The sequence below is a fragment of the Etheostoma spectabile genome, chromosome 12, assembly GCF_008692095.1.
Source record: "Etheostoma spectabile isolate EspeVRDwgs_2016 chromosome 12, UIUC_Espe_1.0, whole genome shotgun sequence".
Classification (NCBI taxonomy): Eukaryota; Metazoa; Chordata; class Actinopteri; order Perciformes; family Percidae; genus Etheostoma; species Etheostoma spectabile.
Window position 1 is genome coordinate 3,514,525 of NC_045744.1, and position 18,852 is coordinate 3,533,376.

At 38.5% G+C, this 18,852-nt stretch overlaps 2 protein-coding genes across 3 annotated transcripts; one reads left to right on the forward strand and one right to left on the reverse strand.

The window, feature by feature from the left end:
• Positions 1-2,456: 2,456 nt before the first annotated feature.
• rnf126 (ring finger protein 126) lies at positions 2,457-10,250 on the reverse strand. 2 transcript variants are annotated; one of them, XM_032532196.1, is made up of 9 exons: positions 10,076-10,250; positions 7,711-7,769; positions 7,548-7,608; positions 7,211-7,455; positions 6,317-6,385; positions 6,150-6,219; positions 5,774-5,867; positions 4,520-4,635; positions 2,457-3,552 (listed from the first exon to the last, which is right to left on the reverse strand). In XM_032532196.1, exons 1-9 carry the CDS (start codon positions 10,148-10,150, stop codon positions 3,400-3,402), a joined length of 942 nt encoding a protein of 313 aa, XP_032388087.1. In that variant the 5' UTR covers positions 10,151-10,250; the 3' UTR covers positions 2,457-3,399. The 2 variants fall into 2 exon arrangements, with proteins under 2 accessions (XP_032388087.1, XP_032388086.1); XM_032532195.1 differs by having other exon boundaries at positions 7,548-7,611; positions 10,076-10,228.
• A 1,053-nt stretch (positions 10,251-11,303) lies between these two features.
• On the forward strand, positions 11,304-18,343 carry sugp1 (SURP and G patch domain containing 1). The gene is made up of 14 exons (XM_032531893.1): positions 11,304-11,322; positions 12,072-12,240; positions 12,426-12,529; positions 12,830-13,078; positions 13,227-13,350; positions 13,445-13,545; positions 13,883-14,006; positions 14,087-14,415; positions 14,765-14,871; positions 15,137-15,314; positions 15,459-15,565; positions 16,585-16,730; positions 17,533-17,662; positions 17,839-18,343. The coding sequence occupies exons 1-14, from the start codon at positions 11,304-11,306 to the stop codon at positions 17,863-17,865; spliced, it is 1,914 nt and encodes a 637-aa protein (XP_032387784.1). The 3' UTR covers positions 17,866-18,343.
• The last annotated feature ends 509 nt before the right edge of the window (positions 18,344-18,852 follow it).

The window sequence follows — 18,852 nt, forward strand, 5'->3', positions numbered from 1 at the left end:
GTCTTGAGCTGAAAAAGTTTGGGAACCACTGCTGTATAGCTCTGGAAAATGGAATGCAGCCGTCATTAATGTCATTAATTTTGTTCTTCAAAATGTCTGCTGTGGGGATTTAAGTGGGTCCTTTAAAAAGAAGTGAATGCAGTTTGGTTCATTTAGATAACTTTGTAGACATCTCCTTATACTTCAGTGTATTTTTCTGTTGCTTAGTGTCAAAAACGGCACATTAAATCTACTTTGAACCATGTTGTAAGGCAGTTAAACATCAAAGATTTTCACTTTTGTTATTGGGAATAAGGTCAAACTGGGGACCTGGCAAGATATAAGTGCCACTGCTGTAAAAGAGGCTGCATTGTGATTGTTAGTTTCTTTTTTTAAATCACTTTACTGTGAGTAGTAAAACACTTCAAGAACTTTTGACATATCACAAGGTCAATTTGTTGGTCAACACGTGTTCATGATCTACTGACATTGAAGCAAAGACAGTCTGTTATAGAGGTTTTGAACTTTTCTTATTTGTGTCCCTTTTTTCAATGTTTGTCACTCTTATTGACATTTTTAACACTACTTAACACTAACTTATTAACTTTAGTTTTAGTTATTTTTAGAATTTATGGTCAATAAACCTCATTCATAGGAATTTATACCTAATGTTTGAGTTAGAAAAACAGAAATTAGGAATTATTTAATTAATTATTGAGACTATCAGAGCAGCTGTAGCTACAACAGTGTAGTGTGTGTGTAGTTTGTTTGTGGTCTTGTGTGTATTTTTTTAGTTTTACACATATGAGTGCCTTTTATTGTGTGCGACATGTTAGTTATGGTTCTAATAGTTGACAATGGTTCTGTAACATTATTTTATGTAACGTTTTTGCCTGTTATGTTCAATTTATCACCAATAAAGACAGATTTTTGAGTTTTTGTGAACATCAATGACATTCAAAACGGTGATAACTGAAACAGATATACACACACCATGTATACAGGGTGTATACAGTGGTGCTCAAAAGTTTACATACACATGCTTAAGTTGACTAAAAAGAGGAATAAAAAAATCATGTTTTGGAAATTTATTTTAATACCTAAATTAAAAAATGAGGTAAAATCCAACCTTTAAGGACACCAATTTTCTTTGTGAATGAATAACGTATTGTAAATAAATATGTTCTTATTTAAAATACGGGTCATAATTATACATCCCCTATGTTAAATTCCCATAGAGGCAGGCAGTATTTTATTATTAAAGGCCAGTTATTTCCTGGTTCAGGATATTATGCATCCTGATAAAGTTCCCTTGGCCTTTAGAATTAAAATAGCCCCACATCCTCACATACTCTTCACCATGCTTAGAGATAGGCATGGTTTTATTTCAGTTAGACTATACCTGGTTTGATTTGCTGAAGATGATTTTATAGAAAGTATCCCAGCGCTATCTCTAAGCATGGTGAAGAGTATGTGAGGATGTGGGCTATTAATTCTAAAGGCCAAGGGAACTTTATCAGGATGCATATATCCTGAATCCAGGAAATAACTGGCCTTTAATAATAAAATCTGCCTCTCATGGGAATTTAACATAGGGTTGTATACTTATGACCCCTGTATTTTAAATAAGAACATTTATTATTTACAATACGTTATTCATTCACAAAGAATTGGTGTCCTTAAAGGTTGGATTTTACCTCATTTTTTAATTTAGGTATTAAATAAATTTCCAAAACATGATTTTTTTATTCCTCTTTTTAGTCAACTTAAGCATGTGTATGTAAACTTTTGAGCACCACTGTATGTATTATATGTACACATGATGCTGGTATACCATTTGTTTTGCAAACAGACCTAAGTACTACACAGATAAGTACTCTGCACTCACCAAGTGAACCTAAAATAACATAAAATATATAACACTGTTGTCCAACCAACACATCAACAGACCTAGACGGCATCTTGGAGGTTTGTGATCAATACTGTATGTGATGTCACCAAGTGGTGTCCCAATTCATGGGGTATGTTTTCACCCCTTACCCCTACCCCTTGGTTTCAAGCCAAGGGTAGGGTAAGAAGGGTAGGGGTAAGGGAAGGGGAAGGATGGATTCACCTAAAATTAAGGAATGGTTGTTGATGGATAATCACAGACTGGAATATAAACTTTTCCTCAATACTATTTCAAACCACTTCAATTTCTTTTTCAAATGCTATAAATTGAATAAGACGTCCCAAAATTATGAAAGAACAGATGTTACTTGCCAAAGAGCGTTGTGTGGAATCAATCATGTTATTTTGGGGAATTAAAAAACATCGATATAGAAAAACGGGTCAATTTGACCCGAGGACAACATGAGGGTTAAAAACAATGGGAGTTTGATTGATATTGAAGCATTAAACGTGTAAAATTAAATCAGTACAAGCACAAAAAACATTTCCCAAACTACTCATTATCATCATCAGAAATTACAAATTTGTTTGTTTTACCACTTTATTGTGACTGTACAAAAACCCAGTAAATAAAATAATAAACACTTGTTTTGTGCAACACATTTGGCCAGTTTTTAGAGGGTAAAATGTTCCCATGCCTTTTTTTCTTTTCTTTTTTTTTTTTTTTTTTTGCATTGCTCAATTTGTGTTTTGGGCGAGGGTTCAATAAATAAGTAGAGAATGTGTCCACGGTTGAGCTGTGAGGATCTTTACCTTGTCAAGATGCACCAAATGTACTGGATCACGCTCTAATGAAGAGAGAATCTAATAAAAAAACCAAACACAAGTCATAAAATAAAAATGTGAAAAAACGTCTTGGTTTTGTTCGGTAGTTTACCTTAATTCACATTCTCAACATCGGACATAATTTTGTGCAAAATAAAAACAAAAGTGCAAATAAATAAGAATCAGATGCGTACACCCAGTTCCCTTCACACAAGGTGTCGGTTTGACCCCCTAGCAGTACAGTGGCCGACCATTAATTTAATTATCTATCTACACATCTATGGACTCTGCACCTCCACAGGCTATGTTTACAAAAAAAAAAAAAAAAAAAAGAGCATTCTATCTTTTTCAATATAAAATGTGCCTCAGCCTCAAGGCAAAGACATGTCTCCATCAAAAAGCAGTCCACTCCGGCTTGAACTCTGCTCCAGTTCTGGTCACAATACCACTTTTGTTATTATTATTATTATTATTATTCAAAGCCTTTCTGGATCCTCCAACTCCGCCCAGCCCCACCTTCTCAACTACTCGGCAACAATAGCAGCAGGAGCTGGACCCGGTGTCCGTTCAGTACGGGGGGGAGGAATGATAAGTGAAAGTCTGCAACAGAGTCAGAGTTTCAGAGGTTTGCGAATTGAGACAGTTTGACTGGTTTCAGCTCGGAGACGTTGGGTTTGACGTACGTTGTGAGGCGACGGTGACATTCTACGAGTTTCTGGCAGCATTCTCGTTGCTAGGTGAGCTGGGGGAGGAAGAGGATGAGGACGAGGGAGAGAAGTTCATTCCTGATAACCCCGGTGGGTCTGTGGCCGTGTTCTGACCGCTAAGACTCTTCCTGCACACAGGACACGTGTCGTGCTGTGGGAAACAAGGACAAACGGGACTCGTGTAACCATTGAGTATTTTTCAATACATTTAAGAATTTACATGACTGGTTTGTATACAATCGTATCCAATTATGCTACAAATGTAATACAAGAAGAGGAAAATGCATCCTGCATGCAAGCGTTCCTATACTGCTTTCCTAAAGTGTTATTATAGTGTCTTAATGGGGTCTTATAGTTAAACAGTCAAATGTTTATAAGCTTTTCAAAAGTACTTTGTGGACCTACAATGGCACTTAAGAGGAGCACCAGATGTACACTACCGGTCAAAAGTTTGGGGTCACTTAGAAATTTCCATTGCACTCCATTGTAGACAGAATACCAGCTGAGACCAGTAACCTTGTTTTGTTTTTTTAACCAGGGCAGCAGTTTTCATATTACATTATTTGCTTGCATAATTGCAACATGCCTTCTCAGTTAGCTTTTTAAGATAATATCCGATCAGCGAAAAGAATGTGCCTTTGGAACATTGGAAGAATGGTTGCTGGTAATTGGCAATGTAGATATTGCATTAAAGATCAGCCACCCACTCAGATCAGCTGGTTTTCTGTCTATAATAGAGTAGTATGGAAATTTGTGACCCCAAACTTTTGACCGGTAGTGTATGTTTAAAAAAAATGGAGGCGAGGCTGCACTTTGTTTAACCCAAAGCATCGCTGCTTTTCTTTTGCCCGTATCAAAACAGTTAACTGGAACTGGCTGCTGTTTATTTGTCATGTTGCAGTTCACTTGCTCACACTGCAGCGCGTTAAGACTAGCTTCAAAAAGGTCTTCACAAAACACAATGGGTTATAATAAACACATTATTAGAGACAAATCTGGCTTTAAATAGCTAAACAGCTTGGTGTAGCTGGTGCCAATAAAAAACAAACAAACACATGACCAATGTGTGATATCAATCTTGCAGATCTATTTGGGACGTCTGTGACAGATGGACGTACCTGTTCCAGCCACGGTACTATACAGTCATTGTGAAACAAATGATTGCACGGCAGTTGTCTAACATTCTCCTGAACGCTGTAGTCTTCTTTGCACACAGGACACTCTAAACCAGCACCTGCACAAACAGAAAATGCCATACTGTCTGTCTGTGTGTGTGTGTGTGTGTGTGTGTGTGTGTGTTCACACCTGTTCTGTTTCTTTGACTTTAGGCAGTGCACTGCAAGATTATATTAAAGCACTTCACTACTGCAAACAAAGACGTGTGTGTGTGTGTGTGTGTGTGTGTGTGTGTGTAAATATACATATAGTTTATTTAGTTATTGATGCCAATAAAATGGGACATTACAGTATTACTGTATTTTCTCATTTTATTGGGATCAATAAATATCTATCATCCATATATACAGTTTATTTACATATCGATATGTCTATGTAGATGATAGATATTTATTGATCCAATAAAAAGGGAAAATACAGTAATATGGTAATTTCCCATTTTATTGGGATCAATAAATAAATAAAAATGTATATATATATATATACACACACACACACACACACACACACACACACACAAACAGTATATAAATACATACACACACAGTATATAAGTACATACATTCACACACGTACACACACACACACGTACACACACACACACGTACACACACACACACGTACACACACACAATTGAATTGGCAATTGGCTTATAGGCTGATTATACATCAATCTGTTTTTTATGTGGGGCAGTGGTGGCCTAAAGGTTAGAGAAGCTTGGGAGCGGGAGGTCGTTGGTTCAATCCCCAAACTGGCAGGATAAAATCTGGGCGGGGAAAGTGAAAGAGCAGCTTGTCCCTCCGTCATTACCACCACTGAGATGCCCTTGAGCAAGGCGCTCAACTCCAACCGCTGCAGTGGAGCTGCTTAGTGGCCAGCAGATCAGACTGGGGTTGTACTGGGCAGCTTCCAGGTATGAATGTACAGTATAACTGTGTAAATGTGATCAGGGTGTTCCTGCAAAAGAGAGGCTTACTCTCAGTGAACCTACCCTGAATAAATAGGAGGTAAAAAAATATATATGTGGCATGCTATGAGGGTTGTATTGACACGTATGTCTGCAAGAAACCAGTACAAAGAACAACACTAATCAAAAGGAGACCTTTTCTGTTCTGACAGATAACTGCTTCTGGTGCAGAATGGGTGAGAGACAATGAGTGAGTAACTGTGAGTGAGAGCAGAGACCTGGACTTACCCACATGTTCCTCTGTAATGGTAACGGTGGGTAAACTCTTTATTCTTTCTCTGTCTGCAGGAGGGGGACCTGTGTTTTCAAACTGGTTCAATAACTACAAGAAAAAAAGAGCAGAATCCCAATGAACGGCTGTGAGATCATCTACTGCCACTGTTCTGTATATTTTTACACATTTGTCTTAAAATGTAGAAAACACTTTTAGGACTTTGGATCCTTGTATCATTATGTTGCTATAAAAACAATTTATACTATACAGATATACTATGAATTATTATTCATGACATTATAAATAGCACTATTCTTGGGGCTTTATTGAAAAGGTTCTTAGGACAATGTAGCCACCTAATTGATATGCAGTTTTATCTCCACTTCATACCTGTGTAATGATAGCATCAAGACCATTGGCACCCCAGGCGTAGTCCATGGGATTGGAATGTAGCATACCCCTGCAAGACAAGAAGGTAGTCAACAAAAATGATAACGATTTTACTTTGTGATATGAGAAAGAGTCAACAAACCTGCATCACGGTTTCTTATACTAACCATGGTCCCATCCCCATATTTGGCATGGCTGTAGGTGCTATGATTCCATTTACTAGCTGCTGGATGATTCTGTATACGGAAAAGACACCACACAAAAATACTTTCAACATTTAAATCAAACTGAGAAACTCAACGTGTCTTCTTATCTAAATTACACAAACGGAAAATGTTGGGACATATTAGGGGTGTCACGATTCTATTCGATTTAAATATTTTCTTTTCAGTAGTGCCACAATAAGAGCCACTAGATGGAAGAAGGGTACTTTACAACAACAAGTTTTAGTTTTTCAAAGAATTACCGAGGTGCAATTGAAAGCACCATTAATTTATCTACATGACCACACCATGAAGTCCCTTCTGCCCAAATGCTTTACCTTTATTGTTTGTTTCCATAACTCACAGAGGGGGAAGGCAAAACGCTGCCCGAGTCATCCAAGGTGGGGGTGGAGAGAGAAATAAATACTGGGGGTAATAGCCAATAATGCTACTCAAAATTGAAAGCTTATTTTGATCACTTTTCGATTTAAAATCATGTGACACCCCTAGTACATATTGATAATTTTATGGTCCTTACAATACATTAATACTCAATATAAATGGCAATGGTAGATATTGTCTGTTTGGTATTTATAGGTAAAATAATCGTTATTAAAATAGTAATACTATTTTAATTTCGATGTATGAGGTAAATATACAAGAGGCATAACAGATCACTTTAGTTAAGCAAAGTTCTACATTTTCTCACATTCTAAAACGGGAAATAATATTGTTCTAGTGTTTTCTACCGTAACGTGAAGAACGTGCAGTATTACTCACACAAAAGACGCACATTTTTTACCTGTGTCCTCGTGTCCCACAACAACCTCCAACCCCACTACTGCTGAAATATCTCACCCTTCTAAAGTGGGCACTCCTTCGTGGCGCGTACCCTGTCGTCGAGGAACATGTCGACCGCGCGGTTGCCGGGCACTGTATCTTTGCCGTGATGCCATTTCCCTTTCTCTCCTGTTTTCGGCTGCTGTCTCTCGGTTGTCTTCTGTGGGGAGCTGCGTTCGAAGGTCGAAGTTCTCATCAAAAATCCCGAGGGCGAACGGACCGTACCCCGAGGGAAATGTGAACAAGTGTTGGTGATCCATGCTCTAGTAGAAAAGACAGAGGCAATGTCACAATCATGGTGCGGGGGTGGGGGGGAATGCACCCTGGACAAGCTACATTAACAAGTCAAACTGACCTCAAAGGCTGGGCGGTTCTGATCACTGAAGGAGGACGTGGATGCGGACCCATTTTCAGTACTACTTGAACACAGTGGTAAAGAATGTGAAAAACTAAGACTCAGAAATCCACTTAAACATCAAATTTATCAAATCCATGAGTCACAAAATAATATTCCATACCTTCTTTCCTCAGCCAGTTCCTCAATAAAACCAGATTCACAGCGTGGACAGGTGTAGTCCTACAGTGAAAATGCAAATGTGAATATCTAGTGTGAATGTACGTACACACACACACACACACAGACAGACAGACAGACAGACAGACAGACAGACAGACACACAGACACACAGACACACAGACACACAGACACACAGACACACAGACACACACACACACACACACACGCACACGCACACGCACACTAAACAAGATAAATGCTGGAATAATGTTACATATCACAGATTATTGACAGAAATGTCCTATTTTCAGTGGATTTTTCATTTACTTTGTATTACTTCATTGAACATGATGACAGTAATATATTTAAAAAATGTATTATAACTTTACCTTTTGTAATATCTGTTCTGTGTTTGACTGTTCTAATGGCCCATGCTTCTTAAAAGAAAAACACTAGCTGGCAACTCATATCTAACGTTCTCATCCTTCATAAGAATATAGAGCACTTTTGATGGTGTCTCATGTTATAATGCTCCTTGACATGTTGGTGTCCCTAACAGACACAGTTGTTTGTTTATTAGGTACGCCTAGCTAAAATTATGCACTCAACAGCTCTGCAAATGCTACCCTCACGAGGGTAATACAGGTTTAATGTAGGTGATGATTCAACTTTGCAGTCATTTGGGAGGCTGTGTACTGCTGTTGAATTGTATTGTGTTATACTGAGAGGTGTTTCTAATATTTAGTCCACCGTCACTGATCTAAACGGGCTGGACTAAATAGTAGAGTGCCTCAGATTATAATGCGATACAATTGGCTTGTTGTTCAATCACAGGAGCCCTTTCAGTGATAGACTCATTCTCCCAAAATGCACCATAGAGCGCCACAGGAAGTCAGTCCTACCTGTGGCCATCAAACTTTATAACTCCTCCCTCTGAGTTTTTGACACACAGACACTCAGAGAGGTTGAAAATGGACAATATTATCTGTATTATCTGTTTTGTGCAATAACACTGGCCTGACATGTGTGCAATTCTCAACTACTACAATTATTATCATTATTATTATTATTTTACTTTTCACCATTGCAATTCCTTAATTATGTTAATTATGTGAACAATGTATAATAACATTCCTTTATGTAAATACCGTACATATCCAATTCCTTATATTTCTTTATTTGTATCTCTACTCTATTTATAATATTTGTGCAACTGCAACACAGAGTTTCCCTTCGGGGATCAATAAAGTAGTTCTGATTCTGATTCTGATTCTGAATTGAGCAGCACATAAAGCTGTTGCCACCAAAATACCATAAAACAGTCTTGTGTTGCCAAAGACAAATTCCCGTTCCTACGGACAACAAACTGTCTTATCTTGAATAATATAACCTTCATAAGAGTAGTGTTTATTGCAGAGTTCTTGTATTACAATAGAATGCATTAGTTTTAGCTAGGTGTGCTTGTACCTAATAAGGCAACGGAGTGTATGATGTCTAATAATGGAAAACAGACATTTTTCCTTAAAACGCATGTCTCTTAAGTTTTGCATTGAGTTTAACAAATGTCAAATGCATTTAATAATCCAATCTCCTGACAGTACCTGTAACACAGGTATGCAGCTGGCTGGCTGTCAATAACGTAGCTGTTACTGCAACATTCAAGAAGCTTCCCATGAATGCCTGTAGGCAAGAGGACTGTTACTATAGCAATCTTGTCTGGGACTGGCTTTTGGATAGATATTGTGAAAGTTTTACTTCTCTTTGAGGTACAACCACAATATATGGAAGCCCATTTCCTCCAATGTTATGAAAAAATCATTCATTCATTAGATATACTTACTCTTTTTTTCCCCTCTCATTATTTTGAGACACCAGCCAGCTCATTATAATGACTCTTGGGATTCCTTTCCGAGCATTAGCAGAAAAAAGCTTCCATAACAATAAGCTAAAAGCAAGCCATATGGGGAAAAATATGTACATCAAACGTGCCATACGCCCCTGACAGAATCGAATTTTTAATTCAGAAAGTGAACCTGTCTTCTGTTAGCTTGCTTGCTAACGTTAAACGCCACCACTATGAGCCCTGCCAAGCTGTTAATATGGGCGCTATTTAACTTTAGCTGCTATTAATTATAACATAAAATATCTGAAATTATGTCGAAAACACAAGAGCATAACGCGAATCCACCCGACACACTTGACTGTCACTCTGGACCGTTGCTGCCTATGGGGCTAGCTAACTAGCTAGCATAGTTACCAGCAGCAGGTTGACGTGACTAGGTGTGCACGTCAACCACACATACATAAAACCACACGAGCTCAAAAATAATTTCTAATTTTTTTAAATATGTCTCTTGGGTACTTACCGGTAAACGCGGACTAATTTCTGCTGAACACCGGTGACAAAAAAACCGGCAGGGCCGTGGCGGAGCTTCAGCCATTTCTAAGCAGGAGGATTCGTAAGAAACGGACGGGTAGCAACAAGGGACACAACTAATCTCGACTTTTGCGATGGGAAAGATCGAAAGACACAAGACGCGGTGGAGGGTGGAAACGGAAACAAAGGAGGCCATGTAAGCTAGAAAATTTACCAAATAGAATACTTCCGGTTAAATTTATAACGCGAGAAATGTATTTGTTGTATCGCAGAATGAAATAAAATGTGACATACGCTACACAGACATAACATATACAATTTTACAAAACGTAATGATTTTCTATTCAATCGCCATTTAAGTGGCATTTAAAATTATTATAATAAAATCCCTTTTTTTTTTATAAATGCATGTTTGAATTGTAGAGGCTATTATCCTAAGCAAAAGTAATATAGAATACAGTTGGACACTGATAGACTTTGCTCTTCCATGTGATGTGACATGACTTAACATTAATAACACACTAAAATCATAGACCACGGTCGAACATGACAGGCCCTCATTTTCAGACCTTCTTGAGATCAATGCACACAGTAGTTTCTGCAGACTGGGCTCCAAATATAAGTATGGTACAAAAGTACAATTTGCAAAAGTGTTTTATTAAGTAGCCTACACATGTACAATCTTTTGCAAAGCAATAATACCCCTGCAATAAATTAAATTATATTTTGTGAAGTTTATAGTTCATGTTTTGAAACTGTTAGTGTCATTTTACATACATGATGGGGACAGAATATTAGAACCGTATAAACAATTTAATTCATTACCACTACAGTAACAATGTCAACAAAGACTGAGCACAATAACCTTCACAAAGGCAAATTTTATTGGCTATTGTAGATAGCATATTGTGCTAGTGTATGCCTATTGTGCATATGAGCTATTTCAACAAGGTCAGTATTGAGGGGAAACAAAGAAGGCATGTTTTCTCAAAATGTTCCTTTTGGGGATTTTTATAACATACAGGAGTCCTGTGGATTTGTAGAAATCATATATACACATATTTGAAGCTTTTATTCTGGAAAACTATAACCGGAAGTCTCGTTCCTGTGTTCGCCAATGGACTCCGCTTACTAATCATCTATTACGGTAGCAGCCAAAGGCCTCATTTTAGTGCGTTAGTGTCGTTTTCGATACATTTTTTACTTCTGCTACTACCATGGAACCTAGCGATGCAGGTAAATATTTATTGTGAATTTGACTTTGATGCTAACGCTAAATATGTAGCAGCTTCCCTTAGAAAACGCGTAAGCTAGCCAGGGTAGTCGTTAGCTGTTAACGTAAACTACGCTATTGCTAGGTTAGCTTTGTGTAACGTTAGCTGTAGGAGAGCTCGCTTGCTGGCTAAATTGGCGAAGCTAGCTAGCGACAACGTTAGCTAGCTAATGAAAGAAGTTAGTTATCATATAAGATAATTTGCATTATATTTACATAACTTCACAAATACCCGTTTGGCCGTTTCCTTAGTTCTGCTACATGTAACGTAAATATACATGAGTGTCGCATTTTCTCCCATTTCTTAGCACCTTGTAGAAGTTTTTTTTTTTTAGGTGCAATTTAAGAATATTTCTTGTATGCTAGTTTGTAATGCTATAATATTACATATACATGTAACCATCTGCATCTACCTTAAATAGGGTTAACCCTTGTAAATAATATCCAGTAAAATATACAATAAACTCAAATATACGCCATCAGAATTAGTTTCTTGTTTGTTTTTCTTGTGTATCACAAAGGTGCTACAAATTGCATTTTTTTGGTGCAGCCCTGTGTTGTAGAATGACAATAAATGAGCCTTAAACTCCAACTGGGGCAAATTTCGTGGGATGAATATCACAAAATGTCACATGTTACATCTGCTACCTGCCAGCTCCAAAACTGTATAACATGCTTATTGTTGTGATATATTGCATTTGTACTTTTTTAGGGCGAGGAGGATGGAAGTCCAAGCCTATCCAGCCACAGAAAAACAAGATGAACATGAATATTCTACGTCAAGAGAAACTGATAGCTCAGAAGAAGAAGGAGATAGAGGCCAGAATGGCAGAGCAAGCAAAACTGAATATGCAAACCCCGAGCAAACCCCTGCCTCCAAGGTAACGTAAACTTATGGACCTGCAAATATGGCACAGACACGTGAAATTTCAACATAAGTACAGTATATATGTCTGATGCTGCCAGTCAGTATTGTTATGTGTGAATGTTTTCTTTGGCACCATTTTTGGCCTGAATTTATAAAAAAATATATTTAACCATTTTTCATCTACTCTGATCCCAACAGTTATCCCATTCTTCAAGGAGGTACCTCAAACAAGTTTGTAAATGATGGAAGCTTCTTACAGCAGTTCATGAGGTTGCAGAAGGAGAAATCCAACAATGTGTCTGGTCAGTACTTTACATGTAGCTTCAGCTTATCTAAAAGATGTATAAAGATTTTTCAGGCTGTGTAATATAAGTCCTTGACAGCTCTACAGTTTGTGGGAGCTATAACTTTTAAAGAGGGCATCCTGACCTAAGGAAAGTCTAGATTAGGGACCATGACATTACTTTATATTACTTGTGTTTGTTACCTGCCAAATGTTCTGGTTGAGGAACAATCCTTATCATTTATAGCAGAAAGAATACATGAAGGCTTGTCCTAGATTTCTTTTTTTTTTAATGTGTCCTGTTTCATACGCTTTCTAGGTTCCACCAGTGAAACCAAAAGTCCCACAACCTCTACTTCATCACCAGGAGGAAACACACTGCAGAAAAAGAGCATTCTTGTTGGCAAGCGGCCTGGCCTTGGAGTCAGTAGCATGCTTAGTCAGTTCAAGAATTACTCGCACTCCAAGAAGAGTCCTGTTCTCAGCCAGAGGCCAAGTGTGTTTTGTTCTCCAGATGATGACGACGAGGAAGAAGAATCTGATTACTCCGGATTCTTAGAAATGAAAGGTAATTCAAGGCCTGTGTTTTTCAGTGTATCTCTGGACAACTCCATGGCTTGGATATTTCAGTGCATCTACTGCATACTCCAGTGCCTTGTGACTGGCATTCTGTCATAGGTGCCCATAGAGTAAATGTACTCATAGCCTGCTTAAAGTTTCTCCCCCAGAGGACTCAGACACCAGACTCATTATCGACAAGATGGCCTCTTTTGTGGCGGAGGGAGGAGCCGAACTGGAGCGAAAGGCCAAGGAAGACTACAAGGACAATCCTGTTTTCTCGTAAGTTTGAAGGACAGTGTAGCTCTCCCAGATGTATTTACTCATATAGTATTTTCAAACTCATCTGATTTCAAATGTTGTCCTTGCCTTTCAGATTTTTATACGATAAGAGCAGCATGGAGTATCTCTACTTCAAAAACAGAGTTGCTGTTTTGAGAAAGAATTTGCTGAGACCTGAGAATACAAAGGATAATGGTAAGATTACCTCTTCCAGCACCTTATCTACATTTCCTTTGTCTCATCTTTGTTTAAGTACATTGTTATAGTCTCAAATTTTGCACAACATTATACTTGCACATACAAGTTTCACAGCGTAGGCATAGTGTGTGTAGTGGAGCCTCCTTGGGCTTTACATGGTGTTCATTTGTAGTAAATGCCTCACAGTCCATACAGTTCCCCATTCACCACCCCTGTCCCCCTTGCTCCTCCTTCCTCTTCTATTGGCTCTAGACTGGTGGTGTGTGAGGGCCAGTTGAGTACGGTACAGTAGTAGAGTGTGAATTGAGCCCCAGTACTGATAGGCTGCTTAAAGTCTCCCCCCCAGTGGACGCGGAAACCCAGCAGGTTGTTGAGAACCTGGCCAGGTTTGTGGCAGAGGGTGGCCCCGAGGTGGAAGCCATGGCTGCTGTGCGTAATCGAGACAACCCTGCTTTCAGGTCAGTTGTTGTATGTGTGTCACTGTGTTTCTTTTTTTTAAGCCTGGTTTTTGACAAAATATCTACTGTCCCTCCCTCAGTTTTTTATATGAACATCAAAGTCCAGTCCACCGATTCTACAAAGAGAAAATACAGGAGTATCGTGCGGCAGCCTCCCAGAGCTTTTCCCCTCCAGCAGCAGAGTTGAGAACAGACCCTCCGCGACCAGCTGCTCCGCCATTATCAGCAACCCCTCCATCGCTGAACCCCACTTCTCCACCCCAAATTCAGGAGGGAGAAACTCCGCCCGTCAAACGGAAGAGAAAGAGTAGATGGGGGTCGGAGGATGACAAAGTCGAGTTGCCCATTCCTCCCATCATTGTTTCTCAGGAGGTTAATGTCCCAGACCCTAACGCACCATGTCTCTCTGGTACATTAACTTGTTTTTTTACATTTTCTATAAATATATGTGCAGGCACATTTTGTTCTTTTGGGTAATGGAAGTAATTAACATAAAACCTAATCTTGGTGACACTTTTTTAGAAGGCACAAGAATATGTATTTGGAGCTGATACCATTGTCTAATATTATCCTACCCATACATTTTCATATTAATGTGCATTTTTTGGAAGAGTCATACAAGATAATGCATATTGATGTGATGGCACCAGAAATCGTATTTGTAGTCACATTTTAATAATTTGCTATTTTGGCTACAATATTACCCCATCCAGTAATGAATGTATGAATAAATAAGCTTGTGGTAACGTCTGTTTCAGCCCAGGACCTGAGAGGTCTGGGTTATAAGAAAGGGAAGCCTCTTGGTCTGGTAGGAGTGACAGAACTATCTGAGGACCAGAAGAAACAAATCAAAGAACAACAAGAGGTATGAAAGTGCCAACTAAATGGATCAATTCAGTGAAAATGACACCGCTGCATTTTTAACTATATCTAAACTCTACCCTCCCCAAAAATATTTATTCCCTTTTTGGCTATTTTTTTAAAAATGTAATCTGTCTTTTAAAATAATCGTAAAGGCACGTTGATCTCATTATAAATTCAGGATTATTAGGCCCTCTAATCAATTATCTGTGTGTGTGTGTATGTGTGTTTGTGTGTGTGTGTGTGTGTTGTTATCTCACACTCTGCAGATGCAAGAGATGTACGAAATGATCATGAAGCACAAGCGTGCCATGGCAGAGATGCAGGTGATGTGGGAGAAGGCCATTAGAGACCACCAACATGAATATGACAGCGATGAAGAAGTCGACCAGCAGGCAGGAACCTGGGAGCATCGTCTCCGGCAGATGGAAATGGAGAAGACCCGGGGTAAGGCTGACCATCAGTATGGAACAATGGTCTTTGCATCGCAACACTATCAGCTGCCAGTACTTGATAATCAGTTCTAACTAAAGTAAAGTGATCAACTGTTGCTGTGTTAAAAAACAAAAAATTTTGTCTGTACTTTTCCAGAGTGGGCAGAATCTCTGACAGAAATGGGTAAAGGGAAACATTTTATCGGTGACTTCCTGCCCCCTGAGGAGCTGGATAAGTTCATGGAAACCTTCAAGGCACTCAAGGTTAGTTTGCCTCTGATTTCACTTGTTTTCTGGCCTAATGTTGAAGGGTTTCGCTGTTGCGCAACTGCAAGGATTGCCCATAATCCATTAATTTCAGTTTTAGAGGTAAATGCAGACTAACACACAAATGTAAATATTATATAATAACAATTATTTTCAGGCATCCAACAGTGTTTCCTTTTACAGAGAAGAAAAAAACCATTTTTATCTATTCTCTGCAGGATCTCTTTTGAGTACTGTGAAACGTGTTTCATACATCTTAAGTGTAATTTGTGGTAGCTATCAGCCATTGAAATGTCTGCTTCTCCACAGGAAGGCCATGCACAATATATTAGGTCCAGGGTCAATTGGAAATATCTGTAAACAGGATTGTAATCATTCATCCATGCCTCTGTTTTCAAGCTGCTTATCCAGGTCAGGGGCACTGTGTTAAAAGCCAGCAGAGCAACCCAGACGTCCCTTTTCCCAGCAAATTCCTCTCGCTCCTCCTTAGAGATCCGCGGGAGGAGACTGTAATTTCCACTTGTTTATTTGAAAGTCTCTTTAACTCAATTTGGTACTGTTGGGAAAACCAAACTATTTTTTTTATTCCTTTTTAAAAATTGAGAAACAGGAGAGCATGTCAATAGAGATTTTTATCTAATGCAAATGCACTTCCATAGTCATGGAAAGTTAGAGATCAAGGCTGGAAGTGTTAAACACAGCAAGCTATTTGAGTGTAATGGCAAAAATGGGAAAAATTAAATTTGTCCTCAGGTTTTTACAGGTTGTATTTAGTAAAGACTACCAGTGCGAAGTGGAACATCAAACCCTCCTATATTTAAGAGCCGCAGATGAGTCAAAATCTACTAAATAATACAAGATCTTTCCTTAACCCACACTAAATTAGCATTCAAGAATCTTCCCACCCTCCATTATTTTTTTTAGAAAGAGACTAAAAGGTATTGGAGAGACTGAAAGGGTGCAACACCTCATTGTGTATGGCATGAATTCCCAACTTGATTCTACTTGCCTTGCAGGAGGGCCGCGACCCAGACTACTCAGAATACAAAGAGTTTAAGTTGACGGTGGAAAATCTTGGTTTCCGGATGCTTATGAAGATGGGCTGGAAGGAAGGGGAAGGCCTGGGCAGTGACGGACAGGGCATCAAGGCTCCTGTCAACAAGTGAGCATTCATCTTCACTACATTTGCCTTTCATTGCATTTCTGTATCATTCAAGGTACACTCGTCAATGACTAAAATCTTTATTTCAATGCTTTTACTTACACTCTGAACTTTTATATTCTTTGGACAATAATGCACCAAATCATCACCAAATCAAATTCCTTGAATGTGCAAATCTAAGTGAAGCTAAGCTACTGTTATTTGAAAGCCTGAAAAATTCATTTTCTATTCATCTTAAATAACGACAGAATCAATAAGACAAAGTGCAAAGTAGAGTACACAACAGAAACAATTTGAGTGTTGATGTGACAAATTTTTTTGTCGACAGAAATCTTTTTTTTATTTTTTTACTTTCTAGTCTACTATCTCGCTAGCTGTACAACTGTGTTGACATTGTGCGTCTTTTTGTTGGCGTTTACACCTGAGCAAACCTTTTCACAGCAGACATCGTGACTTGCCATTGTAGGAAAAGCACAGGTGTTGCTAATAACATTTACAACAGCTCCGTTCTCTTCAAGAGTCCTTGTAAGTCATGACAATAAGCCGCCATGTGCAATATCAGGACCCTGAAACTTGAGCAGCTACTGAAAGGAGGGTTCAACCATTCATTAAAGTTATTTTCATGTGACTTTCCTATTGTGAAATGTTAAAATAGCTTATGTAAAAAATACAGATAAACTTGAGTTTAACACTAATATTTTGTTGGCTCTCAGATTACCAGACAGACATGAGAAGAGAAACTAATTTTGTGTGTGTGTGTGTCTCTGTCTCTGTCTTTGTCTTTGTCTCTGTCCCACCTAAGGGGAACTACCGCCATGAACGGAGCAGGGTTTGGAGTTGACCGTCCTGCTGAGCTCACAAAAAATGACGACGAGTACGATGCTTATAGAAAGAGGATGATGCTGGCTTACCGCTTCAGGCCAAACCCGCTGGTAACTTTTGTTTCAGATTTTATTCTGTTTGTTGTTACAATATTCCTTGAATTTCAAGTGTAATAGCCTTCACTTCTTAGTTCTTCATTGGGTTTGCTGCTGATCCATTCATCAGGGTCAAGTGTTCTTTGCTATAATATTTGAATTTAATTCAGTTTTGTTTTTTGTTTCCACAGAATAATCCTCGGAGACCATATTACTGATGTAGAGGACTGTTTTTGTTTTATACTTGTTCTTGTTTATCACAACATAAAACCTGTTTTCTGCAGCTGCCACAGCTCTGTTTAGTTGTGAAATAGACAGTGGCACAGTAGAAATTAAAAAATTTGAAGTGTGTGAAATGTAGAAAAATTAGTAGATTCTCCATTACATTTGAGGCTTAATTTGGGTGAAAGCAATCTTGTTTTTACATTTCAATTTAATACTGTAACTGTAAAATGTATGGACTGAACATCGCCTGCCTTCCAGAGTGATTTCACTCTTCAGTTTGTGTTACCGTTTTGTTCTAATTCAGAGCTTTAATCAACTGCATTCCCAACTATATAATACAGTTCTGTATTAGCACACAATCTTCTGTATATTTTTTGCATTGGGTAATTTTCCTCACTGCTCTATAACTAATTTTTGATTCATGTCATTATATTCTTCAGTGTTCACAATAAAAAAAACAATCGCCACTTACTGAAATGTGGAGTTGTAACTGATGTCTTAGAACCACTGTACTTATGTTTATTCCCTGTTTATTAGGAAATAAGTAGGAGCTAAGATCAACTCACGTTTTGTATATGGATGCATGTATCTATCGAATCATGTTGATAACTGCCATTGAGTTCCTTTCTGCATGGCTCTTGTCAGCATTGAGCCATTGAGTAGAGGTGACCAGACTCAAGCAGCCAGTGGCGAGGAGGAGGGTAACAGATCAGTGAAATCAGACCTTCAGATCGCCATTCCCCAGGGGGGTTTACATGGGATAAATATAACTCAGAAATCCCTGCTAAGCAAAAGAATCAATCAGAGGCAACTTAAGCCTCATTAAAAAGTAAACGATGGCTTTGGTTGGTTAGTGGCATCGTTAAGTTAATCTGAATGTAAGGGTGCAGGGAACTATTATTTTCTTTATCCATTATTTGTTTGGTTTATAAAATGTAAGACCATTGTGAAACATGTTCTTAGAGCCCATGTAGTATAAT